Raw genomic sequence first — 27,592 nt, 5'->3', positions numbered from 1 at the left:
TCTCTCTCTCTCTCTCTCTCTCTCTCTCTCTCTCTCTGTGTGTGTGTGTGTGTCTGTTTCTCCCCTCCTCTCCAGCTTGAAGGTGCATCAGCTTCATGCCACGCCTTCTCTTCCAAGATGAATGGCACTGTCAAAAGGTGAGCCAAAACCAACCCTTCCTTTGGTGAAGGGTCTCGTCACCTTGTTGAGGAAAGTAATTAATGCAGCAACCATACAGAGGGGCAGGTGGAAACGAAGTGAAAAGTTGGGTGAACTGGAGGATGTTGGAAGCTCCTATATCTACAGGAGCCTGAGAAGCCTAAGCAGCTTCCTTTTAGGAGTGCAAAAGGTCACCTCTTGCTGAAGAGAGTGAAGTAGCTGCTGGGGATTCACTGATGCTTTGGAGGGATACCAAGGCTGGTAGCAGCGAATCTTTCTTTGTTCAGGTCTGAATTCTAAGCTAAAGGCTCAGAAGCAGTTTTCCTCTAGCCATAAGTGTTCAGAGGCTAAGGCTAAGGCATGATGGCGCACTTGGAGGCAGAAGCAGACAGATTTCGAGTTCGAGGCCAGCCTGGTCTATAGAGTGAGTTCCAGGACAGCCAGGGCTACACAGAGAAACCCTGTCTCGAAAAACAAACAAACAAACAAAAAAAAACGAAAAAAGAATGCTGGAGAGTGTGGCTCCAGGGAACTGAGCAAGAGCCAGAAACAAGGAGGGGCTACAGAGGTAGTTCTAGAAAAAAGGAAATACTTTAAGGTGGGTTCTGAACAAAACTTCTTGTAGCCCTTGCTGTCTGCTGCCTCCTCCAGGTCTTGGCCTGGACTTCTTGTCTCTTCCAAGTGCACTAAATACCTGCCTCAGAGCCAAATCTGGGCCACTCTTGATTAAGCAAAAGCCGTCTGGCTAGATTTCTGCATGAAGCCGTGTGTTTTCTATTCCTACCAGGATTTCCGATCCTGTTCATCTCCATGTGAGTCTTCCTGGACACTCCTTCTGTCCCCTGACCTCTAGAGCTCTGTTCTTCTCACCTACTGCTCCTCCTGCTGCACACTCTAATGCTCTCAGTTCTGTGGAGCCCCTATTTCCTAGACGACAAACTTGCAAGGACTCACAAGTATGAGTCCATTTCGCCCTTTCTACCCTGTCTTTCCCTGACAGGTAGGTTGTCACCCATTGCCTGTGTGTGAATGGATTGGATTGGAAGTGATCTTACTTTGAATTGGGATTTAGGGTCCTTGGGCTCCAATGTCCTATATTTTACAGGCTAAGTATTAGGCTACCGTCAGGAGCAGAGCCTGCTTATGTGAAGAACAACTGCTCTCTCTCTCTTTTTTTTTTTCTGTAATCCAAGAGGCAGCAGAGGGTAGTATCAGCCCACAGAAGAGACCAGGATGCAGGCAACACCAGCAGAAAATTTAAAATGCTACCCAAAGGATGAAATGCCCTTGCCAACATGAGCACAAATTGAATCACTGGAATTCCCATGTTAGGCTTCTACCTCAGCTCAGCACTGGACTGTCCCCCCTCCTCTGCCACCGCTGCTGCTGCCCAGTCCACTGCTCTGGAATATTAGAGAAAGCAATGAAGATTTGTCAATAAGTATAGGCCATAATTTGACTCTGTGGGGGCAGAGAACCACTCAGCTGTGGCAAATGTATCCTTTGCTTTGTGTGTGTGTGTGTTCCAGGAAGGAGGGGGAGATTAAGCCTAGAGCTTTATGCTTATTAAAGAAATGTTCTGTATCTCTCTCTCTCTCTCTCTCTCTCTCTCTCTCTCTCTCTCTGTATGTGTGTGTGTGTGTGTGTGTGTGTTTGTGCACGTGCCATACACAAGGGGGGATTAAGCCTAGAGCTTTATGCTTGTTAAAGAAATGCTCTGTATCTTTCTCTTCATGTGTGTATGTGTGTGTGTGTGTATGTACATGCATGAGGTGTGTGTCCCTGTGTGCATGTGTGTGTGAGAGGAGCTACTGTGTGTGCATGACGATGTTTATGGAAGTACTGTGTGTGTGTGTTTATGCCTGCGCATGCATGAGGTATGTGTGCCTGTGTGTGTATAGCTACCGTGCATTAGTGTCTATGTTTGTGGAAGTACTCTGTGTGTGTGTGTGTGTGTGTGTGTGTTGCGGATTGAACCTAGAGCTTTATTCATGCGAAACAAGTGCTCTTTCTTTGTGTGTGTGTGTGTGTGTGAGTGTGCATGTGTGTGTTGGGGGGGGTGAGCCCAGAGCTTTGTGCATACTAAACAAGTGCTCTGTCATCGAGCTTTTGCCCCACTACTTTCTTTTAATGTTAAGGAATATCTAAGTAACTTTCCCAGTCTGGCTTTGAGCTCACCTAGCTGCTCAAACAGACCTTGAACTCACGATCCTCCTGCCTGTAGGTAGGAATAAAAACCTAGGCCACAAGGCCTGGCTTTTTCCTTATCTGCAAATCAAAAATTGGCTTAAAACAAAACACTTCTGAGGGTACTTCCACCCCTTTATACTTCTCACTGTATTTTTCTTCTTCCTTTGCTTCCTAAAATAATACCACAGAGACATTAAAGTAGATGCTGACAGATATGTATATCTTTATTGACAAAGAAGGCCACAACATACGTTTTGGTGAAAAAATACAGCATATAGAACAACACTTCTATTTGATCACTTTTGTCTATACATATATCTAATCTAGGAACACAGATATAGAGAAATATTTAGAAGGATAGGCACCAAAGGGCTGACAATTGTTGCACAAGGTAGAGAGGTCTGGGCAATTTGTACTTTTTAATAATTTTCTTACTTGAAGATTGAACAATGAACAATACCACTTTCACAAAGAGAATAAAGCCACCAAGGAGATAGGTTCACACCGAAAAGACTGTTAAAGCAGTAGGGAAAGGTAACATGATCATAGGTCAGGCCACTTCTCTTTACTGTACTGGTATTCGGGACCCTTTCTCCACCCCAAAAGAAAGCCATTTTGTGGATTTGTTCATGCAATTAGAAGTCTGTCCCCACAACTTTTCCACCATTAGACATTTAATACAGGTAAGGGTTAATTTAAGGCTGGGGAGTAGCATCTTACTGTGGTTCAGAGAGGCCAAAGGGTTCAGCAGGAGCCCCTCTTGCTCTCTCCTCTGCATGTGTCAGCTCCTGCAGGGTGATGATCAGATTCTCAAAAACCTGGCCCTTGTCACTCTCATTGTCACAGGTTTCTTTTGAGTGGCCCTCCTCACCACAGTGGGAACAATGGATTGTATGCTTGCGCTTCCTGGCTCTACGCAGTTCCCCAAAACCCCGATTGTTCTTTCTCCCAGCACCACTGCTAGTGGAAGGAGCCTGGATCTCAAAAATATTAGGGGACTCAATGACCAGCACTTGGTCCTCAGAGACAGCCCTGCCTAGGAAGGAAGAGGTACTTGAGGATGGCAGTGGTGGGTCCTCGGGCTCCACCAAGATCACATCCTCATCCGAATCATCAGGAGAGTCATCTATCTCGATCACATTGCAGTCGATACTGCTGATCATTATTGGTGGGGAGCTCTGAAATGCCATAGGACTGAGTGCCCTCTCCATCACTGACTCTGATCTCCTGGGCCGCTTTGGATTAATGAAAGTCTCCTCCCACTCCTCTTCCTCCCTTATCATCCTGATTAACTCCAGGAAATTGGGGAGGCGCTCTGGCTCATTTGCATATACCCGGAGAAGATTCTTAAGCCTGAATCGAAGGTCTGTACTCATCTCGGCTCCTACCAGGAGCTGATGCAGGCGAGCCTGGTTTGCCTCTCTCTCAGCAAACACCCCTGCCTGGATAGCATTCTGCAGCTGCACCTCTAAACGGATCACATACAGGGATGGTTTCTCTCCATGTTCCTGAACGGTGTTAACAAATTTACTATGGGCTGTCACACTGCTCTCAGACTCCCCAAAGACCAGTTTCATTGCCCGCAAAAAATCCTCTACATCTAGGCCAGGATTGGCAGCTTGGAGCAAACGCATGACCTCCCGGGCAGGGCCTCTAAGGGTTCTCATTAGGCGTCGGACCTTTTCCTCCTCAGGCATATGCCAATCAGGCAACACCCCAGTTACTTGGCTCAGCCAGTTTTCAAAGGTTTCTTCCCCCTGGGCTGGCTCTGCCCTCCCAGAGAACAACCTCATGTTTCTCTCTGCCATGCTGGCCATTAAAGGGCCAAGACTCCTCCCCAGAGATCTCAGCATGGAATGAGCCCAAGGTGGCAGGGGTGAGTTCTGCCCCCGGCTGCTACCCAAGCGTGAAAGGATGCTAGCCATGTCTGACAGCAGTGATAGGATATCTTAATACACGATGCTCAAGGCGTTTTAGAAACAAAACAAAAAACGCTTTATCTTCAGCAGTGCAGCAGGCTCCAGTCTCAGTAGGGGGCTGCAGAAAAGAAAACGGGAGAGGAGAATTTAATAAGGGAGCAGGCTCTAGCTGTAATTACTGTGCCTCAATACCCCAGATGTCTGTCCACTGTCCTAAAATACGGGCTAGGAGAGCAGTTGCAGCCTCCTGGAGCTAGCTGATGTCTCAGTACTAGCAGTGTTTTTTTTTATAGCCACGTCATCCATACCCTCCCGCCAGTCCTGTGAGAGGGAGGGCAACTGTTGCTTCCATTCTGGATTTTACTTGTGGAACTGCACAATGGTCACAAATTCGCAGGGGTTAAAAAGAGACGTCATTAACTTCATGATCTCTGGTGTTAAGTGCAAGCCCCTCTCAAAGCTCCCCGGACCACCCACTTCCCCCCACCCCACCCCCCATGTCACCCCCCTCCGTGATTTATCAGATTCTTACATCAGCTGGGAAACTGGAGTATTTCCAGCCTCTGCAACCTGTGTCCTCCCTCCCGTGAGAAAGCTTGCCTCCTGGTACAGTTGATGGACCTCAGATCCTGATGCTCAAAACTGCGCCACATTGGAGGAGGCAAAAGAAAGGTCAGGAAAATACTCGTCATCATCCTCCTCCTGTTCTGTCCGTCCTCCGTCCTCCCTCCTCCCTCTTTCTCCCGCCCATTTCTGCTGTCACTAGGTAGAAAAATTCCCTCTCCCACCTTCTGAATACAATACCAAACGACACCCCAAACCCCACATATTGCATCCCTAGATACCATTAGCCTACCCAGCTTACAACCAGCTGCACCGAATTCAAGTTCAGATTCCGCGTTGATGGGCTGCTACTGTAAAACAGAATAAGAGTTGGACACACCCACCCCCACAGTACCCAGAGACATTAGAGGAGATACATAGGGGGTTTAAGGCAAACAAAATTCCTTCTCCCTCATCCTTCAGGTGGTCTCTTCCCCTACCCCTTCCCTGGCCAGGCAAATCCTACCAAGTGGCATCTTCCAAGTGAATCCCAGTGAGGTCATGCAAATGCACCTTACCTCCCCCAGCTTCGCAATTGCAGATTCTCTGAGGCAGGAGCGGCCTATACCCGCGGGCTTCTCCGCCGCCCCCNCCCCCTTCCCTCTCCACACCAAGGAATCACCCATCCCCCCCCCCTTTTAAAACCTGTGATCCGCTGGTAGCCAGAGGCTGCTTCGGTGTCTTCAGCTATGGATTCTGCCTGTGAGTCCTGTGGCCCTGCAGGAGAAAAGTGCTGGCACCTCCGGAGCCGCTAGGCGACCCGAAGCTACCAGAAAGAGCTGTTTCACCCAGCAACTTACCCACAGGTAACCGGATTCGAATAGCGCAGTTCCCAAGGCAGCTGCAAAGCTTTTATCAGCAGCCTACTGACACAAAAGAGTGTGACGAGCGGGCCAGCGGAGCCAATCAGTGGAGTGCGGGGGCGGCTTCTAGCGGCCCAAAGCCCAAGGGTTCGGGTGGGGGAAAGCGGGGAGGGAAGAAAGGGGGGCGGAAGCGGGGAGGAGGGTGCGCAACAGGCTCTGGTAGCCAGTGGTGCTGGGCGAGTTTAGGGATCTAAGCTGCATTGTACCCCTGCGATTGTGACTCTCCCTCCACTCTTCCTTTCTGCCTTTTGTGTTCTCTCTTGGCCCAAAAATTGTGTCTCGAGGCCAGATGTGTATGCATGGCAAAGTGGGACCCAAATCAGGCAAAACAGTAAAAGCTGCTGGTGGTGGTGGTAGGGGGGATATTAAGCTCCTTAGCTGGGTGTCCCAGAAATGTTTGGGGTGTTGTGCTGGGTGTTGTACATCTGTAATCCAGCTTCTTGGAAGGTTGAGGTGAATGGGTCAGTAATTTAAGGCCAGTCTGTTTACGACTCTGTTTAATAAGCTATTTTGATGCCACTATTGGTGGCTCATGCCTGTAGTCATTGCACTTGGGAGGGGTGGATGGGAGAATCAGGAATTCAGGGCCAGCTTTAACTAGAAAAGGAGTTCAAGAGCAGCCTGCAATTCTGGTGTGTGCCCCCCCCCCATCTCTCACTAGGAATGCAGGTAGGAATGCAGGGGATTCTGGTTTACCTAGGGGCTTAGGGCACAGTCTTTTATATTTTTAACCCATGGTGTGGTTGATTCTACATTGTGCATAATCAGAAGGGCCCAATTCTCCCTAAGGCCACATGGTTAGGGGTTAGATATCATTTTTATTTTAGTTTTGTTTGTTTGCTGTTGTTGATGTTTTGAGACAGTCTCACACTATATCCCAGGCTAGTTTGTAATCCCAATGTAGCCCAGGCTGACCTGGAGCTGGTGGTAATCCACCTGCTGTTGCTCTTACAGCCTCCCAGCTGTTGCTATTATAGACCACTATGTCCAGCTTAAACACTATTGAATGGTACAAAGAATATTAATTTCTTTGGCCTTTATTATTAAGATCCTTTACAGTTTGCTTATTGTTTCTGTGGATGAGCAACCTGCTGGGAGTGGACCATTAGTTCCCTGGGATGCGGCTGGCACATCCTTCTCTTGTAGTTGTCTGCCTTGAAGTGGGAGCTGTCAGCCAGCTGGGCCCTTTGGCAACTACCAGACTACACTCAAGGCAGATAACCTACTTTGAACAGCTGTGTCCCTCTAAGGAAACCCCCTGCAGCTGCAAGGGACCCTGCAACCACAGGTAATTTGAGGGGAGTCACCACTCCTGCTTCAGTGGGGGCTTGCTGCTCTTTAATCACAACTTCTCCGTGCAACTTGCAGTGATCTTAAAGACTCCACTCCTCCTGGAAAAAATACTTCCCCCTGCACTCAGGGGGAAAAAACCCCCATGATTGATATAATATGATATCTATAACAGGTTCCTAAAAAATGAAATCTTGCAGTCATTTTTGTATGTAAAGTTCATGACTGGTAGGACAGGGAGCTTTGAATATGCAGGGCTGTAATTGGCCAAATTATAATTCCAGCGTCCGTGTGCCACGTTCCTTTATTAGCTGTAGCACCAGGCTTCTTCCTCAGTTTTGTCAGCTTAACACAGAAGGTATCTCTGGTGCACGTTCCCTTATGTTGCAGCATCAAGCCAAATAAATGCTTCCCCCAGATGGTTTTTTATTGCCTATTTGGAGTCTTTATCACAGATACAGCAGGCTGTGCTGGTAAGACCAAGACCTGATAAAACGCAGGCTTCTGGATCCAGACATCCAGCTGCTGCTGCAGCCATAGCAACCAGAGACTGATTCCTGAGGCTGTAAGCCCCCAGAATCCTGGAGCTATGAGCGCCTTTGTTTCACTTAGAAGCCAAGAGGCAGCCAAAGAGCTCTGAAAAATGACCAGGAGCCAGAGATTGCAGAGACCACGGAGGGCTATACAAATATTGCTACAGACTATATTTTTCTAAGACATGAATTTTTTAAATTGGTCTGGGCCAGTAGTGCTTATAAAAAAATTTCTGTACTATCTTCCTGTATTATCTTCATCCTTCATGTATATGAAATAAAACCTAGGCTAGGTTAGGCACGATGAGACAGCCTGCAATCCCAGAAGTTGAGAGGTATAGGCAAGAACATCAGAAGCTCAAGTTCATCTTCATTGTCATAGTCTGACGACAACCAGAGCTTTGTGGGAGTCTGTTTTAAGAACGAAAAGGATAATTAATTGACTAGACTACCCAATGACAGCACTAGGTCTTTGCCCTCCATACAACTCAGTTCAGCTGCTGTGTTGCTTTTTCTCTGGGCTCTAAGATAACACTTTCCCCCTGAATTTGACTTTACTGGCCCTAGGGAAGGAGCAGCTCCATGTGGGAGGCATTGAAAAGGTGGGTTGTATGGTGGCTTGAATGAGCATGGCCCCCATAGGCTCATATTTTTAAATGCTTGGTCCCAAGTTGTTAGAACTGTTTGAGAAGGATTAGGAGGTGTGGCCCTCGTGGTCACTGGGGGCCAGCTTTGAGGTATCAAAAGCCCCCTCCATGCTTAGTCTTGCTTTCTGGGTTGGCTACTTGTGGACCAGATATAAGACCTCAGCTATTGCTTCAGCACCATGCTTGCCTGCCTGCCTATTGCCCACCCCACCCCAAATGCTGGTCATGGACTCCTTCTGAAACTGTAAGCAAGCCCTCAATTCATTATTTTCTTTTACAAGTTGCCTTGGTCATCATGGTTGTTTAAATAAAGATGGCACCCAAAGGCTCATATATTTGAATGCTTAGACATTGGGGAGTGGCACTATTTGAGAAAGATTAGGATATGTGGCCCTTTTGGAGGAAGTATGTCACCTGGGTTGGGCTTTGAGGTTTCAAAAGCTCATGCCAGGTTTGTTCTGCCTCTCCCTCTCCCCTGTCCCTTCTCCCCTCCTTCTCTTTCTCTCTGTCTCTCTGCCTGCAGATCAAAATGTATCTCTCAGCTTCTTCTCCAGAACCACGTCTACCTGCATGCCTCCAATGCTACGACCATGATGGTAATGGACTAAACCTCTGAACTGTAAGCCAGCCCCAATTAAATATTTTATAAGATTTGCCATGGTCATGTGTCTCCACAGTAGTAAAACCCTAAGATAAGTTGTTCATCTCACACAGTTAGGGTAAGGCTGGCAACAGCTTGCGGCTTTCTTCCAGGCTTTTGTTTCTTTATCTCAGTACTATGACACGTGAATTTGAGCTTCATCAGTAGGTCTGATAGTCTTCAGTGGGTCCTGGTGGCATCAAAATAGGTAAAGACTAGATATCAGAATGTTGATTTTTTTTTAATGCTGATTATACAAAGATTCCCGGGCTAGATCACCAGAAAAGCACCAGGATTTCTTCATGTCAAGCTGGGAGAAGCTAAAGTGGCTTAAATTTTATAGAAAATATAACTTATTTCTGGCCTCAGGTTGCAAGCAGGGGGCTAGAAGAAAGGGTTTCCAATAATAAGGGCTCTGAGGACTCTAAAATGGTCATAGTTAGTTTCTTACCTTAAAAATTAAATCTTCATGCTTTAAGAAGCTGAGTGCTGATAGGCACTTCTTTCTAGGCCTTTGATTTATCTGAAGTCAAAGCCACCATAGGGATGCTTATGGGAGCCCTGCACATGGTAATCTGATGCCTTCAGGGCAATATTACTCATGGTAATTGTCTTAGTTAGGGTTTTACTGCTGTGAAGAGATACCATGACCAAGGCAACTCTTATAAGGACAACATTTAATTGGGGCTGGCTTATAGGTTCAGAGGTTCAGTCCATTATCATCAAGGTGGGAGCATGGCAGCATCCAGACAGGTATGGTGCTGGAGGAGCTGAGAATTATATCTTCATCTGAAAGCTGCTAGAAGACTGGCTTCCAGGCAGCTAGGGTGAGGGTCTTAAGCTCACCTGCTCAGTGACTCACCTACTCCAACAAGGCCACACCTCCTAATAGTGCCACTCCTTGGGCCAAGCATATACAAATCATCACAATAATATTCAGAAAATCAATATACTTTTTGAAAATAAAAACAGAGGTTTTCATCACTATATCATGTTGGTGAAAATTCTGAAGATTTTCTTGGGATAGGATGATCTCAGGGTAACAATATGTACAAAGGAATGAAACACAAGGAAAATCATGTAGTACAGGGGCAACATAAGCAAGCACTGATAAAGGTAAATGTGACATCTAAGAATGTAGATGAGAACTCTATTCTGATTAATTTTGAGATGTTAAAAACATGATATGTTTGCATGTATCTCTGTGTGGGTGCATGCATATGAGTGCAGGTATCCACAAAAGCCATTGGTGTTGGAGACCCCAGAACTGGAGTTACAGGCAGTTGTGGTTTTGGGGAATTGAACTCAAATCCTCTGGAACAGCAGCAAGCACTCTTTAACCACTGAGCTTTAGCTCTAGCCCCTCTAGTCTGCTTTTTAAAACTAAACTGTTATACAATATGAAAAGTCATCAGGCAGGACAGAAAAAGACTTCAAGTTTTCTAAGAACCTTGTATTATATCAGAAGTCACTTTGGTAGTTCTAGGCATTATTGTCTGATAAGGTAGCAATTAATGGAATGTGACTATTAACATAATAGAAAAAGGATGTAAATTTCTAGAGAAGTAGAGAGGGTAATATTTTTTATTTTGAAAATTAACAACAGATCCTGACAATTCTTGGGTCATTCATTCATTTTAGGCACACGCACAAGCTAAGCATGCAGTTGACTGCAGCACTGTATGCACAGTTCCATTTCTCTTTCTTTCTTGGGATAGGAAAGGAGAAAGCGATGTGGGTGGGATGAATCAAAGCAGAGATACTGATTCTTTGGACCGCATGACTCCTAATGTAAGGTAATAAACAGCTAGAGTGCAGGACATGGTAAGCATCTGCTACAATTACAGAACTTGATCAAAGAGGAAAGCTCAACAATTTTCGAATAATTGCATTCTGATCACAATGCAAATAAATTTCTAATCATGTTTATAACAGAAAGTTCACTGGAATATCTTGGTAGAGTTGGAAACCAAGACACACATTCAGAAATAACTGATGAGTTAAAGAAAAATAGTAAAGTTGTACATATTTTTAACCTAATAATCAAAACTTGAGGAAAGCACTTAAAGTGGGGCTTAGATAGAGGAAATCTTTAACAATGATGCCCAGCCCAAACCTCGAGTATCAAGCATCCATCTCAGTATAAAGAGGAAAGGGAAAGAAAGACAAAGAAAAACTTAAGCCTATTTAAGAAAAATAGAAAGTAATAAAATACAAAAATAAAAACAAATATAACTAGAATGCCCTCCATTTGGGCCAGTGAACTCAGTTGGTGGGTAGGGGCACTGCCACCAAGCTTGGTGATCTATGTGGTACAACTAAATACCTACATGCAAAATAATAACAACAATAATAAATTAATAATATGATTATAATAGCATACTGATATTGTTAATAATAATATTACCATAATAAATTATTATTATTATTGTTATTATTATTATTATTACTTGGAGCATGTTTTCACACCATTTACAAAATTTACTGAAAATGGACCACATATCATATATTTAAGTATAAGAATAAAAGTTGTAACACTTCTAGAAGAAACCATAGAAGTAAATATTTGTATCCTTGAATTAGTCAAAGAATTTTATAGATACAACACCAAAGTATATAAATAACAAAAATCTTTTGCATATCTCAGGACACTGTCAGGAAAAGTAAAAGGCAATCCACAGATAAAAGAACACATGCAAATCATGTACCTTATAAGGGATTTTAATCTAGAATTTATAAAATATATCACAGCTCAATAACAGAAAGATGAGTAATCCAATTTAAAACTTGGCAAAATGTTGAGTAGATATTTCTCCAGAGATGATATACAAATGACCAATAACCACTTGAGAGGATGTACTATATCACTAATCATCAGGGAAATGTAAATCAAAACACCATGATGCACTGCTTTATACCTACTGGAATAGCTCTAATAAAAAGCAAGTATTTCCAAAGATATGGAGAAATTAATGCTAATGGAATATAAAATGCATAGTCACTTCAGAAGACAATCTGAAATTTCCTCAGAGTTAACCATAGAAATGCCATATGATGTAGCAGTCTGACTCCTGGGTGAACACCGAACACACACACACACACACACACACACACACACACACACACACACACACACCAAACTCACATATTCACTCATATATATATACACATTCATACACACACACACACATATATACATACATATATACACATACTCACATACCCACAAATTGTATAATAACATTCATAGCAGCATACTAATATTAGCTCCCAAATGAAACTCAAATTCCCAAACAAATGATCATCCATCAATGAAAAGACAACAGGAAAGAAGTACTGGCTCATGCCATAATGAGGGTGACTCTCCTCTCACAAGGAAGCAAAGAGAGGGGAAGGAGCATGGCTTCATGAGCACACCTCCAATGGCCTACCTTCTGTCCAGTAGGCTGCACTTACTAAATGTTCCACCATCTCTCAATAATGCCAATTACCAGCTCTCAATTACCTCAATTACCAGCTTTGAATTCATGGTCTTTGGAGGGCATTCAAACCCAAACTATAACATTATATGACTCAATGTGAAAAAAGTACATCTCTAAACCTAAAAAATTTTCATATGGGGAGATTTGTATAGTGAGAGTGTGTCATTGAAGAAGAAACCTAAAGCTCTTGTGCTGTATACCATAGTAAGTGGGTGTCTCTAGAATTTGATTAAGTTGTAGTCTTCTAGCTGGTTTTTTAAAGTCTGGTCAAGCTCTGGGAATGCAATGGGAGGATGTCCAGGTGGCTCAGTGGTTAAGCATGTACTGTTATTCCAGAGGACCCGAATTTGGATCCCAGTACCCACATTAAGTATTTTACAGCTGCCTGTAACTCTCACTCCAATGACTCGGATGCCCTCTTCTGGCCAACAGGGGCATGGCATGCATGTATGCAAACCTACACAGAGACACATTAGGAAACAAAAATCTTTTTTAAATTTATTTTTTTACACTCCATATTCCATTCCCTGCCCCCCATCCACTTTCCAACTGCTCCACATCCCACACATCCTCCCGACCCCCTGTCTCCACATGGGTGTCCCACCCCCACCTCTAAACTCCCTGGAGCCTCCAGTCTCTTGAGGGTTAGGTGCATCATCTCTGATTGAACACAGACCCAGCAGTCCTCTGCTGTATGTGTGTTGGGGGCCTCATATCAGCTGGTGTATGCTGCCTGTTTGGTGGCCTAGTGTTTGAGAGATCTCGGGGGTCCAGATTAAATGAGACTGCTGGTCCTCCTACAGGATCGCCCTTCTCCTCAGCTTCTTTCAGCCTTCCCTAATTCAACAACAGGGGTCAGCAGCTTCTGTCCATTGGTTGGGTGCAAATATCTACATCTGACTCTTTCAGCTTCTTGTGGAGCCTTTCAGAGGGCAGTAACGATAGGCCCCTTTTTGTGAGCGCTCCATAGCCTCAGTAATAGTGTCAGGCCTTGGGACCTCCCCTTGGGATGGATCAAACTTTGGGCCTGTAGCTGGACCTTCTTTTCCTCAAGCTCCTCTCCATTCGATCCCTGTTATTCTTTAAGACAGGAACAATTAGGGGTCAGAGATGTGACTGTGGGATGGCAATCCCATCCCTCACTTGATGCCCTATCTTCCTGCTGGAGGTAGGCTCTATAAGCTCCCTCTCCCTACTGTCCGGCATTTCATCTAAGGTCCCTCCCTTTGAGTCCTGAGAGTCTCTCACCTCCCAGGTCTCTGGTGCATTCAGACCCAAAAGGACGTGCATAGCATATACTCACTAATAAGTGGATATTAGCCAAAACAAACAAAGTACAGGATACCTAAGATACAGTCCACAGAACTCAAAAAGGTCAACAAGCTGAAGTGCCCAAGTGAGGACACCTCAGTCCCACTTGGGAGGGAGAAGAAAGCAATCACAAGTGGGGAGGAAGGGAGGGACCTGGGAGAGAAAGTGGGCATTAGGGGGGAACCTGATCTGGTATTGGGTGAGGGAAAAGAACTGAAGCCCTGAGGGCAGAAAGAATGGAAACAGGCAACCTCAGGAAATAGGAAGTTGGGGGGACCCTCCAAAAAAATCTTTTTAAAAATTTACAAAAGAATTTCAAGGTCAGAGGAGGTGTATGCCTCAGAGGGAGCACAGGCAGCCATATATGGGTGCGAGCAGTGTCAAAGTCCTCATTAGGAGCCCGTTTTCATAACTCTTATTTTACCAGTTCCTCCTGCCACACACGTCTTTGAACACAGGAGTGCACTCTACAGGGGGACCAGTAAAGTCCAACTAAATCTACATGTTGAGCCTTTTAGAAGATGTAGACTAGGCCTTTTCCTTGGCTGGCCTGAATACACTGGGATGGCAGAAGCATAAGTAGCCCTTTGGGATTTATTTTTTATGAAATCTTAGAACCAGAAACTTCAAAAATCCCACTCATAGGTCTGGGAAGATGTGTTCAGATACCCAGAACCCATCAAAAAGCCAGGCAGGGGCAGAAGCTACATAGCATCAAGGAGACAGAAGTGGGGATCTCTGGGGCAAACTGTCTAACTAAGCCTGCCAAAGCTGCAAAATCTGGCTTCAGCAAGAGACTGCTTAAAACTAAATATAGTGGAGAGTTATGGAAGAAGGCGCAGTGTCAACTCTGGCCTCAGTGTGCACATGCACATATATTCACACACACACACACACACACACACACACACACACACACACACACACACAAAACACCCTCTGCTCATAGATCTGGATATATCAGTTCCCTCATCTGTAAAACAGACATTAACAATAATAGCACATACCTCCTTGGATTATCATGAGTCAAATGAGATTATAGAGATGAAAACACTATGAAAAGTCCCACAGTAATCTATGAGGCTATAAAATAAAATGCATGTACTGCATTTTAGTATTGACTATTTAAAATACTAGGTGATTGAAATTAGCAAACCTCTGAGATAGGCAAAAAAATGTACTTTTTCCCTTCCATTTTGAGCCCTGTACCTGTCTCATGGTAATGCCCTAAAGAAAAATTATTCAACAGCCTCTTGCTACATATTTACCTTACCCAGCCCACCAGCCCACTTGTAAATGGTGACAAGAACAATAGGTGCCATATGTTGAAGGCTTATTGCATTTTAGGTACTAGGATTCACAAGTTCATCCTTAAATTGGCCTTCAAGTCCATCTTTATATTGAATGGTTATTTGGGGGGGCAGGGGATGCATGTTGGTGACTCTGATCCTTGGGTTTTTAAATCTAGACTCTAAAGCAAATCCTGATGTAGAAACTGAAATGATTCTTGTTAGAATTTCTCTTCTCAGGACGGAAATTGTGCAGCACGGAATCTGGTTGCCATGACTATGCCTGTGCATATAAAGGATGAAGGATAAGGGCTGCAAAACGACAGGAGCTATGGCCCTGGCTCTGAGGCATTGGCTAGACTTCTGATGATTGATCCCAGCCTCCCCCGAGGCACCAAGTCTATTCATTCGTCTTTCACAATTATTTCTCTGGAACACAGCAGCTGTCATTCAAATCCAGGCAATCTCTTCGCAATGCTCCGTGACATTTAAGGGAGCAGGCAGAGGGGCTCGTCAAATGCTTGGGCAGACTTACAGGTCCTTCCTCTCAGCTAACAGATTTTTCATAAAGGGGTGTTCATCTCTTTGGCTTGTTGCCCTTTATATCCTGACAACTGGAGATTGTGGGGTCATTTTCCAGGTCTAGAAATGTCAGCTGAGCACCACCCCTCGCACCCATTCTTCCACCACGGTTGCCTCACATGAGAACGATTAGATTGTCTACAAGTACTTCCAAGTGACATGAGAGTAGACAGAATTGGCTTTATTCTGGGCTGTATCCACAACGCTGAGTTTTGAGCCTGACAGATGCTCAGCCAATCTCAGTTAAGGAATGAAAGAATGAGAGATGGGTGAGTGAAAGAGAGAAGCGGAGCAGAAGACATGCGACATAAGTGTGTCAACCTACAGAAGAGGAAGAGGGTGTTATAACTTTTGATTTCAAAAGTAATTTCAAAGTTACCTTAGAGCTTGAAGAAGAGAACAACGAATTTTCATGTGTCTCTCCAGACCTTACCAATCTTGAGCAATCTGACGGATTTATCGCTCCATCTCCTCGCTCACTTATTAAGTAAGGTTTTACTCAGAACTGTGTATAGGAAAATTTCATATATCATGCCACTTTAGTCCCCAGCCTATTTGCATATTTCCTAAGTCACGGGATATGATTGTAGATAACACCAGTACCATGATCAACTACAGGAAATTTAGCAGTTGCCATCTCCAGTCCTTCCTCCAATTTCAGCTGTCATGGGCATGGGGTTGTTCTGTTTGGTTTTCCAGGGCAGAAGGAAGATTAATGGGCAAACATATGAGGAATATGATGGATTGATCAAAAAGTTAAAGCTAATACTAAATGCATTAGCTTTCATTTAAAAAAAAATAGGGGATGCTATTCTATTGAGGCAGGGACTGGATAATTGCTTGCGTGTGGTGGAGCACACCTGAAACCCAGCACCAAGGAAGCTTGGGTAAAAGGATCTGGAGTTGGAGGTCAGGCTACATAGCAAGTCTTTAGAGAGCTGAGGGGGTTTCTTATATATATGGGCTATGGAGATTAGGTTTCTTTGTGTGTGTGTACTTCTGCAAACCAGGGGATTTATAAGTGATCTAATAAGCTCAATTCTTTATTCCTTGTTTCGCTAACCACTACTAATGCTGGAGAGGGTCCTTGAACACCTGAAGTCACACCTTTGCCACGGCAAGGTGTTGAAACAATCTCAGTATTCTAACAGCCTGAGCTCTTTCTATAAACAGGTGAGAGGAGTGGCAAATATTGTGTGCTTACTATGCGCTAGACTTTAAGTGCTTCTCGAGTGGTAACTCACAAAATACCCTCTAAAGATATAACTGTTATTTTATTTTCCTGGTGCTGGGGATGGAACCTAGGAGTGCTCTAGCACTGAGCTACACCCTCAGCCTGTGTGTCTAATATCATCCGCCGTTGAACTAGTAAGGAATGTGAAAGGGAAATTTTGATATCTTGATTTTTATCCAGACTTTATGTGCTAGAATATTTAAGACACCTCGTTCCACGTGTTTAATTGAGTGTATAGGACAATAATCATATTGGTTCAGTTCAAAGCAAACATGGTTGTGATGCTTGCAATCTTAGCACTTGGGAAGCTGAGACAGGGTGGTCATGAGTTTGAGGCCAGCCTGGTCTATATAGTGAAGTTTCACCTACTTTTTTTTTGAGACAGGGTTTCTCTGTGTAGCCCTGGCTGTCCTGGCACTCTGTAGACCAGGCTGGCCTCCAACTCAGAAATCTGCCTGCCTCTGCCTTCCAAGTGCTGGGATTAAAGGCATGCGCCACCACCACCCAGCCTTCACCTACTTTCTGAGGCTCCCCCATTACCTGCTCTCACCGCATCATCAGCCTTTCCCTCATAGTGGTTTCTACCTAAAATTATTAGAGGTTGGAGACATGCTCGGTGGAAGAGCATTTACCTAGCAGGCCCTTGGTTCAATTCTCTAACCCCCCCTTTACAGTTACACTAGAATACAGTTTGCTGGAGGAATACATATGTTTTCGCTCATTCATGCATCCCCAGTATCCAGCACAATATAGTTACTAAATGAATGTTTGTTGAATAATAAATAAATGAATATCAGTAAATAAATGGATGAACAAAGATCCAGTTCCACTTCACAAGAGAATGTTAGCAAAAGGAAACAAAACTGAGATACGAAACCATGATAGGATTTTAAGAACTAAAAGTGAGAGACAAAAGTCTTATAAAAAGGCTCTTGAAAGGAGGGGTCATGTCCTCTCAAATTGAGTCCTTTCCAAATGGCTTTCATAAAACTGCCATTACAGTTTCTATGTGCAGCCCCCAGGTGGCAGTAGTGTGTTGCTCTTGGACAGCAAGGGCAGGATGAGCACTCACTTTCCCACCTCCTACCAAAACTGTATTGCAAGCTTAGATTTCCTGGCCCTGTGCTAGAAGACAGGCAAAATGAATTCTGGTTGTAAACTATTTGGTCTTTCTCTAGTGAGTAGCTCTGGTGACCATCCCTCTTTTTTAATGTTATATTTATTTACTTATCTTGGATATTGGTATTTATTTATCCATGGGTACTCTGGCATGCCTATGGTGTCAGAGGACAACTTGTGGGAGTTGATTCTCTTCTTCTACCAAGAGGATCCTGGAGATTGAACTCAAGTTGTCCACCTTTGCGGCAAGTGAGCCATCAGTGAGTCATCTCGACAGCCACATAAATATGTACTTTTATTTGCATGCACAGTAATAGAGCACATTATAACGATTCATATACATGTATATTAAATCATATAAAATAATTATATTTTGTTCTTGCTATTAGTAATTCCTTGCTATTGCTTCCCCTACCTTCAAATAGTCTCTCCTCCTGCTTTCACATCACATACACCCCATCACTTTCTCTTCGTCTCTTTTCCCTCCCTCTAGTCCTCTTCTTCACCTCCCTTGCTCTTCTCTCCCCTCTACATACTCACACTTAAATCTAGATTCCAAATGCCAGAGAAAACATGGGCTACTTGCCCCTGACTTTTGAAGCTCGAAGCTGTCCCTGAGTGCCTGAACATCTCTGGGAATCATAGCCTAATGATTCTCTCTACAACTCCACAACCCACATATCCAAAATAGAATTCTTATTTCTCATCCACTCCCAAATTCCCTGTTTTTTGTATCTACATTTTTATTTTAGATAGGGTCTGAAGATGTAGACCAGATTGGCTTCTAACTTGCAGTCCTCTTGCCTTATCCTCCGTACAGCTGGGATTCCAGGTATGTGCCTCTAGGTCCTGTTCTGTCATTTGTACATCTACCTCCTATGCATTAAGTTCTGAAAAAAAACCATCTGCGATGTCTAGTTTTAATGAACTTCAGTTCACTTTAATGACAGTCATCTTGACATAAGTTGAGAGTCATTTTGGAAGAGGGAATTTTACTTGAAAAAATGGCTCTACCAGATTGGCTTGTGGACAAGCCTGTGGTATACATCTCCTTAATTACTGATTGATGTAGGAGGGCTCATTCCATTGCCTCTCTCTCTCTGTGTGTGTGTGTGTGTGTGTGTGTGTGTGTGTGTGTGTGTGTGTGTGTGTGTATCTCTAGCAGTGAGGTAGCGCAATACTCCAGTTCACCCTGTTTCCAGTATCCACAGAGAATCACATCATTCATACACATTAGTTGAATTCCTACTGAGCCCAAGCACACTCTCAAAAATCCTTCTAACAAGAGTATACCAGGCAGAACTAGTCCACTACTTAAAATAAATCTGTCATTCTGTCTGCCTTGGACCTAAAACAACTAAAGTGCAAAAAGTATGCCCTGTAACTTTGACTCTACCAGGGCATTTTATGCATGATCTATGCTCATTTAAAGGCTTCTTGAATGAATGGATTAAAAGCAAAGTGGAATAGAGTAGACCCTGGTGGCAAGGATGTGACTCCCAGAGTCCCATGTTCAATTTAACTGGATGTTTTCTCCTTGGTATATTTGATTGCTTTGCTGGTGATAGTCACGGTTTTGATCAGTATTTCCCAGCTGCATTCAGGGCAGTAACTTACTGCAAACTTTATTATCAAGAGTAAATGCAGCACATTTGAGATGTGCTCATGCAACTATGTGTAATTCTTGCCAACCTAATACCCCATTTCATGAATATCTTTTCCCACTTTGTTTCAAGTTTTTAATGCACTTCAAAATATTCATTAAAAGGCTGCAACTCTTTGGTCTTAATTGATTCATGAAGAAGTGGTGTCCTTCCTGATCACATTGCCAACATCCTTATGTTGGTCCTTACCCTATGGGGGTGATGATAGGGGGTGATGATAAAAAACAGATGTGTTCTCTCTGCTTCCATTTGCCAAAACACTCCCCAGACAAACTAAAGTTGGCATTTATGCATAAGGGTGGACATCCATGTGGATGAGTCATTTTGTCTTGGTTTTAGTTTTGATTCTGGGGGTAGATAAACCAGGGTCTCACATACCCTTAACACATGGTCCAGAGCTATACCCCAGCCCAGGTTTGCTTTTGTTTGTTTGTTTTGTTTGACTGTTTTCAGAGTGTGTCTTTAGTGTGTGAGAATTTCAAATTTTCTAAGTCAAACTTAGGTTTTTAGTTCATTCCCACTTCCACAGATGTTTGTGAAGAATTCCTGAAATTAAACAATTTGGAAGGGCAAAAGGGAGTGACTTTGTAGTGAGAGGGTCATATTCATTACTAGATGCTGACATAGTTTGACTTTTAAAGCCAAATAATTATTTTCCCTCAAATTTTTGCCTTTGCAATTCACAAAGTATTAGTACTTTTTAAGCCAGAATGAGTTTGTTGGACCTTGATTTAAGAAAATTGTGGGGAAAACATTCATGAGACAATTGGAAAAATGTGAAAACTAACATAACATTTGACAATGTTAAGGATTTCTGTTACTTTTAAGAAGTTGTTTAGCAATACTGAAGATATACATACATATTTTTGTTTGGTTATTTACTTTAGTATTTATAGGAAGTCTATGTTGCCCATGATGTTCCCAAACTACAGAGTTCAAGCAACCCTCCTCCTTCAGCCAAAGTGTATGTTGCCCAGGTTGGGCCCAAACTTCAGGGCTCAAGAAACTTCCTTCTTCACTCTACTAAGTATCTGAGACTACAGGTGTAAGAAACTGTTCCAAATTTATGTTTTTCTTTAATAAAAAAAAGTTACTTTGTAGAGATAATATTTGCAGATGACAGTATACAATGGCTAGGAATTGTCTCAAACTATTTTATTCTGTCTGGAATAGACAATAGATGGAGACAAAAATGATACAAGATAGAATATATTTATAATTACACTGGGTGAGGAGTACAGGGCCATGCATTATAATAAAATCTCTACTTTTACATGTTTCCATTTTTCCCAAAGAAAAGATATTTAAACATCCAACATGAAAGTGGTATCAGGGTTTGCGGTGGGCTACTAATAAGAGGAATCTTATCCAAGAATAAGAACCCACAATTTTCTGTTTTTTTTTTTTGATACAGAATGAATTGAGCTTATACATTATGCAGAAGAAGACATTGCAAGGACAGGAAATGAGGCAATTAGGGAAAAAGTAGAATACAAATTCTCAATCCATTGTTAGCCAATCAACAGGAGGCTTTAGGTTGGTAGCAGTGCAGAGAGGATGCTAAAAGAAAGTAGTACACATCAAAGGGGGAAGGTATGTGTATATGGACACTGGTTGGAGGATTACTGGGGTGTGGTTTGAATGGCCTACCTTATCTGTATGTATGCTTATGTAGTACATATGAGGGTTGCATGTGCTAATGAGGTCCAGAGGATGCCCCTGGGTGTCAATTCTTTTGCAGTTGTCTACCTTGTTCCTAAGACAGAGCCTCTCACTGACCTAGAGCTCTCCAAGCACCCTGGAATAGATGGCCAGTGAGCACAAGGGATCCACTCATCTCTGCTTGCCAGCACTGACATTACAAATGTATGCCACCAGCACGCCCACCTTTTTAAATGTGGGTCATTGGGACCAAACTCATATGCTCATGAATTCTGAAATAAAACTCAGGTCCTCATGCTTTCACAGCAAGCACTTTACCAACTGAGCCATCACTCCAGGTCCAAATTCCATTTTTTACATTAGAGCTATCATTGTCTCATCTCTAGTGCCTCTGGCAGCATAATGGGGGTAAGACATGTAGAAGTCATTCTTACATCAGTTCCGATGTCAAACAATAACACCTGGAATCATTTTTGTTTTGTTCTTCCTCCACGTTTTGAAACAAATGAGTCTTGGATCATCTGCAATTTTTCCATTATCTGTCTCCATTATTTTCCTAAAACTAATCAACTGTGACTATTGAAGAGGCAGGGGCTCCTATTTTTCACTCTTCTTATCATGGGTGAAGAAATTGAATCTCAAAGGAAAGGAAGTAATGCCTAGTATCATGCAATGCCTAGCAGTTATCCGACCCAAAATAGACAATAAATATCTGCTTTTGAATGGTGCTGGGGATTGAACCCAGGAATGCACACACACTAGGCAGACATTTAATCCTTGGGTTATAGCCACACTCCAATAAAAAGCTGCACATCCTTGATTGATACATGTATACCAAGGAATTAGAGCTGCAATCTAATCTGATTGGCTGGTACCCATGAATTCATTTAAATCAATGAATGAATGAATAAAGAAGCAAGTTGAAGTTTTGGACCTTTCTTTTTCTCTGGATCTATTTCTGTTCTTCATGGGCCCCTAAACACAGACAAGACAAAGTTTGTACCAAATCTAGGTCTCCTCTGAATCTTGAAGTTTGTGAGCTGCCTGTTACCCTCCTTGGTAACCCAGGTAGTGGTCTGTCTTTGTTTGGCCTGTATGACAAAGTATATGGCAACCTTCACATATTAAAAGTTTACAGTATCTTCTCATTCTGAAAAATTGGTGTATTTGCACTCTAAACTATCCATGTTGTTATCAAAGAGCAGCTACCCAGTGTTTGCTTTCAGCATTTATAGCTCAGGTAGAAAGAAAGGACATTTTCTTTCTTTCTTTTTTTAAATTTATTTATTATATGTAAGTACACTGTAGCTGTCTTCAGACACTCCAGAAGAGGACGTCAGATCTTGTTAAGGATGGTTGTGAGCCACCATGTGGTTGCTGGGATTTGAACTCAGCACCTTTGGAAGAGCAGTCAGGTGCTCTTACCCGCTGAGCCATCTCACTAGCCCCGAAAGGACATTTTCTTAAAAATACTTTTGATTTCAAGAGTTTTAGAAACAGTTAATAATGGTAACTTGATCTATGCTATGCAAGTTTTCTATAAGCAGTGTAATTGAAAACTGTCCATTATAAGTTCAGCATCATAGAGGGAGAACACACTATCATATGATGCTATGATAGCTAGATATATTTTCCACTCAGATTGTCACATTCATGTGCTGAGAGACAAGGTACTGGCTCCTAACCACTGCTGATAGCAGATCATCATACTAAGCACCCTCTAGGTGTCATTTTGACCCCTCACAACAACCCTAAGGCCTTTTGCCAGATTCTACCAATGAGAATTGGGGCTCAAACCACACTAAGGTAATTTCCCAGAAACTAAAAACAAAAGTCAAAAATAAATAGAAAGTTTGAGAGAAAAAAAATATAGAAGTTAGGAAATAAGTCTAGTACATCCAATAGCTAATTAATAGAAGTTCTAGAAACACCAGCAAAAGAATAGGTCATATTAGGTAAGAAATAGCATGATGTGCAACAAATGAAGGGCTAGTTCTTCCATAAGGTGCTCACAAAATTCCAGCTTACTAGACAAAAGGTCTGCACTGAGGCATATCATTAGATTATAAGATACTACAGACCAAAAGATGTCTTTTTATTGGATATTTTATTTATTTACATTTCAAATGTTATCCCCTTTCCCAGTTTCCCCTCCACAACCCCCGTATCCCACCCCCCAAAAGAAGTATTGACGACAAAAAACAGTTCCATGCAGGAAGGTGGAAACCATGGAGGTCTGGTTCTATTTTAAAAGCAAAAATCACATTAGAAAAATATGTGCAATTTGAAGAGTGCTTTCTACATCCTGAGAAATTGTTTCCAATGAAGAATTATTTACCTAGCAGAAAATTAATATTATGTGAGCATATATTGAGATACAGAAGGCTTTTATTAAAATCTTCTCTGAAAGGGCACACAGTTAGGAAAATAATGAAATAAAGTTACCTCTGATGATGTCTTTCTAAGGAAGCTAGCAGAGGGTGTGGTCCACTAAGGCTAGAAAAACTTCAGTCTAAGGAACAGAAGCTAATCAGGAGACGAATTCCCAGGATGATAGCTCAGTGCTAAGTCCAGAAAATAACTATTCCAGAATGAATCAGAAGGGCGCAAACTTCAAGGGTGTTCTCCAAGAAAAATAAGTGGAACTCATGAATTATTTAATATGTTGGCCATACTATGTAGAATTTTACGGGTTTGTCAGAAAACTTGTGGTACATAAAAAAGCAGACTTTTAAAAAGAGGTGATTTGGGAAGAACAAAATAGCAATATTATGAATTGCACTTTATATCCATCAACTGTGAGGAATAGTTACATGATACAATGCAACTAGTGAATATTTTTACTAAAAGTTTTATACTTGTGGAAATGTGTACGTTTGAAACACACAGAAAGACAGAAAGAAAAAGTGATGGGGGCAGTAGAGAAAGAAAGAGAATGCTAGTATTTAGCAATTATTTTCAATTGCTATCATCCAAGAAAATTCCTTATCTAATATAACAGAAATTCATAATAATAAATCTCTATACTTAAACATAAATAACATTACTTGCTGTGTTATTCCAAAGCAATTATGCCATATACCAAAATAAACGTGTTTAAAAGCCATTTTAAACAACATAAATTTATGAGTTCACATTTCTGTTGGTCAGAAGTCCAACACTGTGGCCGAATTCTCTGTCCAAAGTTTAAGTGTAGAAATTTATTAACCTGCTCTTAGAAATATGTCACTAGCCTTGGAGGACTGCCCCACTGAATACATCTTTTCAGAGTTGTAGTACTTAGATATTTCTTATTGTGCCAAATAACAATGATGCTACCTGTTCTATCTGTGGTCGCACCACTAAATACATCTTTTCAGAGTTGTAAAACTTGGATGATTTTTGTGCTTTCCTGTGCCAAATGACAATAATGATATCCATGATTGCTTCACTGAACACATCTACTAAGAGTTGTAATATTTGATTCTTTACGTATAAAAACCCTTGCTTGAGAGCTACAAAATACACTGAGATTCAAACTGCCTCTTTGTTTGTTTCTATTTGTCACCACCAAACAGAAGACCCTTGTCCCAGAGATCCCCATACCTGACTGGGGTGGTCTGCATGCCCTAAAATCTTCTGAACACATTAAGAAATATTTGTTAGTCACAACCTTGGCTGGGCCTCGCAGAAAAATCTTGACTTGAATCCACAACAGAGCTCCTATAACATATCAATTCCTTTGTTTCTCACATTCCATTAAAGGGCCCGTTCCTCTGCTTAAGTTTGCCAGTAACTACTTATAGCAAGCAAGAGCAGGTGATGATAAAACATGTTTTCTTTATTTATATGATGCCTCTATTGAATGTCACAATTAATACTGTAAATGTAGTCCAAATTCTTCATTTAAAAGATGAAAACAATTACTCCTCAGAGAAAGAAGGGGCATGCCAATGGCCATACAGCCTATATTCATGGAAACGAGATTCTTCTTTCCAAATAAGCATCATAATATATGGTTACTATTACTGGTCGTGGATGGGATTGTGATTGACTAAGTCCTAACATCCTCATTTGACAGATGAGGAAGCAAATATAGACAGGGAAAGACACCTGCCCAGAATCCTTTACAACCTCCAAAACACCAATTAAACTTTTTTCTGTTATATAAAGTACCCCCCCCCTGCTTCACTAATCAACTATGGACCATAGAGCCAAACATTATTCACTTCCAAATTCCTTTGACTTAGCACACCCTACCTGGCACAATGATAAATGATTGCACAATGCATCTTAAGACTTTGCAAATGATCCTTTTACAATGGGATGATTTGAACTCTCAGTCTTACAATTAATAAGCAATTTGGAAATAATGTGAAACAAGGTGTCTCTTCTTTAGGTAGCTGCTTCTAGGGACAAAAGAATGCATCACCAGCTGCAGCATACAGGCTTAAAAGTTAAGTTGATTTTTGTTTTCCACTTCTGTCTCCATTACTCTATAGCTGTATGATTTTTTACATAAATCAGTATCTCAGGTTCTGCATTTGTTTAAAAAAATGAATGTAATGCAGTCAATCTCATGAAACTGGAATAGGGAGTCAGGGAAATAGCACATGTAACTTGAAACAAAGCAGAAACTATTGATTTTCCTTTTTTCATTTAATAGTCTACCTAACAAATGTTGAAAACTGATAATGAAATAGTTTCCTGTTGCTAAAGATGAAATCATTAGGAAAGATGATTAAAGGCTGAAGAATCTTTAGGAAAAAATTCATCTTAAGAATTGATGTTAAAAAAATAATTACAGGAAGCAGAGGGCGGGAGGGAGGGACATGGATGGGAGAGGGAAGGGGGAGGGAGAAAGGGAACAGGATTGGGTATTGGGGGAGACAGAAGAGAAGCCCAGAGAGCCAGAAGAATTCATTGAAATATGCAGCAGTGTAGGTTGAGGGACTAGGGGAGCCACTAGAAAGTCCTAGACAACAGCGATGTGAGAAGCTCCCAGCACCCAATGGGGGTGACATTAGCTGAAATGTCCAACAGTGGGGAGATGGAACCTGAAGAGATCACCTTCAGTAGATATACAATGGGGCCACACACCCATCTTCAAAATTCTTGACCCAGAATTGTTCCTGTCTAAAGGAAATGTAGGGACAAAAAATATGGAGCAGAGACTGGTGGAAAGGCCATCCAGAGACTGCCCTAACTTGGGATCTATCCCATGCACAGACACCAAACTGTAGCAGATACCAAGACGTGCTTGCAGACAGGAGCCTGACATGTCTCTTCTGAGAGGCTCTACGAGCACCTGACTGAGACAGATGCAGATAATTATAGCCAGCCATTGGACTGAGGTCAAGGACCTCTATGGAAGAGTTAGGAGAAGGACTGAAGGAGCTGAAGGGGATTGCAACCCTCTAGGAAGAACAACAATATCAATTAACGAGACTCCTCAGAGCTCCCAGACACTAAGTCATCATCCAGAATATATATGGGATGGTCTATGGCTTCTACTACATATGTAGCAAAGGACTGCCTTATCTGGTCTCAGTGGGAGGGGAGGCCCTTGGTCCTGTGGAGGCTTGATGCCCTAGAGAAACGGGATGCTAAAGGGGTGAGGTGGGAGTGGGTGGGTGAGGGAGCACCCTCTTAGAGGCAAAGGGGAGGTGGATTTCTGAATTTGAGGCCAGCCTTGTCTACAAAGTGAGTTCCAGGACAGCCAGGGCTACACAGAGAAACCCTGTCTCGAAAATAAAAAAGAAAAAGGAAAAAAAAAAAAAAAAAGAAATCTAGCATGCTAACATCATTAAAACCTGAAGCACTCCAAGATTTAGTTGTGACACATATACACACATACAATATACAAACACACACACAAACACAATATACAGACATATATATATATATATATATATATGTATATATATATATATATACATATATATATATATATATATTAGTCTAAAAACATTTCTGAAAATTCTTAATTTTACTATTGTTGGTGTGTGTGCATAAACACATGTGATATAGATATGCATACTAAGGCATGTGTGTGGCAGTCAGAGGACAATTTTATGGAGTCAGTTTTCTCTTTCCACCTTTGTGTGAGCTCTGGGAAGAGCGCTCAGGTCTTCAGGTCTGCAAGCACCTTTATTTTACATGCTGAGTTGTCTGTTTCTCCAGCACCCCTCCCCCAAATGTGTTTCCTTATTTTCTTCTAAAAGTGCTAATACTTTATTAGTGAGTCTTGGTGACATGTCACCATTAGTGACATGGTGGTACATGTCAGCAAACCTAGCACTTGGCAAGCTGAGGCAGGAAGATGGTAGCCTCTAGGGAAGGCTGGGATATTTTGCAAGTTCAAGCCACCCTGGGTTACATAGCAAGACCCCATCATTCACACACACACACACACACACACACACACACACATATATATATATATAT

At 42.3% G+C, this 27,592-nt stretch overlaps 1 protein-coding gene across 2 annotated transcripts; it reads right to left on the bottom strand.

Annotated features, from left to right (window-relative positions):
* Window positions 1–2,521: 2,521 nt before the first annotated feature.
* Window positions 2,522–5,724, bottom strand: Zcchc12 (zinc finger CCHC-type containing 12). Of its 2 annotated transcripts, none has more exons than XM_029534590.1 (5): window positions 5,651–5,724; window positions 5,496–5,567; window positions 5,104–5,161; window positions 4,780–4,889; window positions 2,522–4,365 (listed from the first exon to the last, which is right to left on the bottom strand). In XM_029534590.1, the coding sequence occupies exon 5, from the start codon at window positions 4,251–4,253 to the stop codon at window positions 3,045–3,047; it is 1,209 nt and encodes a 402-aa protein (XP_029390450.1). In that variant the 5' UTR covers window positions 4,254–4,365; window positions 4,780–4,889; window positions 5,104–5,161; window positions 5,496–5,567; window positions 5,651–5,724; the 3' UTR covers window positions 2,522–3,044. The 2 variants fall into 2 exon arrangements, with proteins under 2 accessions (XP_029390450.1, XP_029390451.1); XM_029534591.1 differs by having other exon boundaries at window positions 5,104–5,158.
* Between the last annotated feature and the right edge of the window lie 21,868 nt (window positions 5,725–27,592).

The sequence above is a fragment of the Mus pahari genome, chromosome X (genome assembly GCF_900095145.1).
Source record: "Mus pahari chromosome X, PAHARI_EIJ_v1.1, whole genome shotgun sequence".
Lineage (NCBI taxonomy): Eukaryota > Metazoa > Chordata > Mammalia > Rodentia > Muridae > Mus > Mus pahari.
The sequence above is the reverse complement of the archived record's forward strand: the minus strand, read 5'-3'. Positions and strand labels throughout refer to the sequence as shown.

What these genes read in the sequence shown, in the direction of transcription:
- Zcchc12 (XM_029534590.1), bottom strand. Translation starts at nt 4,253, where the DNA reads ATGGCTAGCATCCTTTCACGCTTGGGTAGCAGCCGGGGGCAGAACTCA.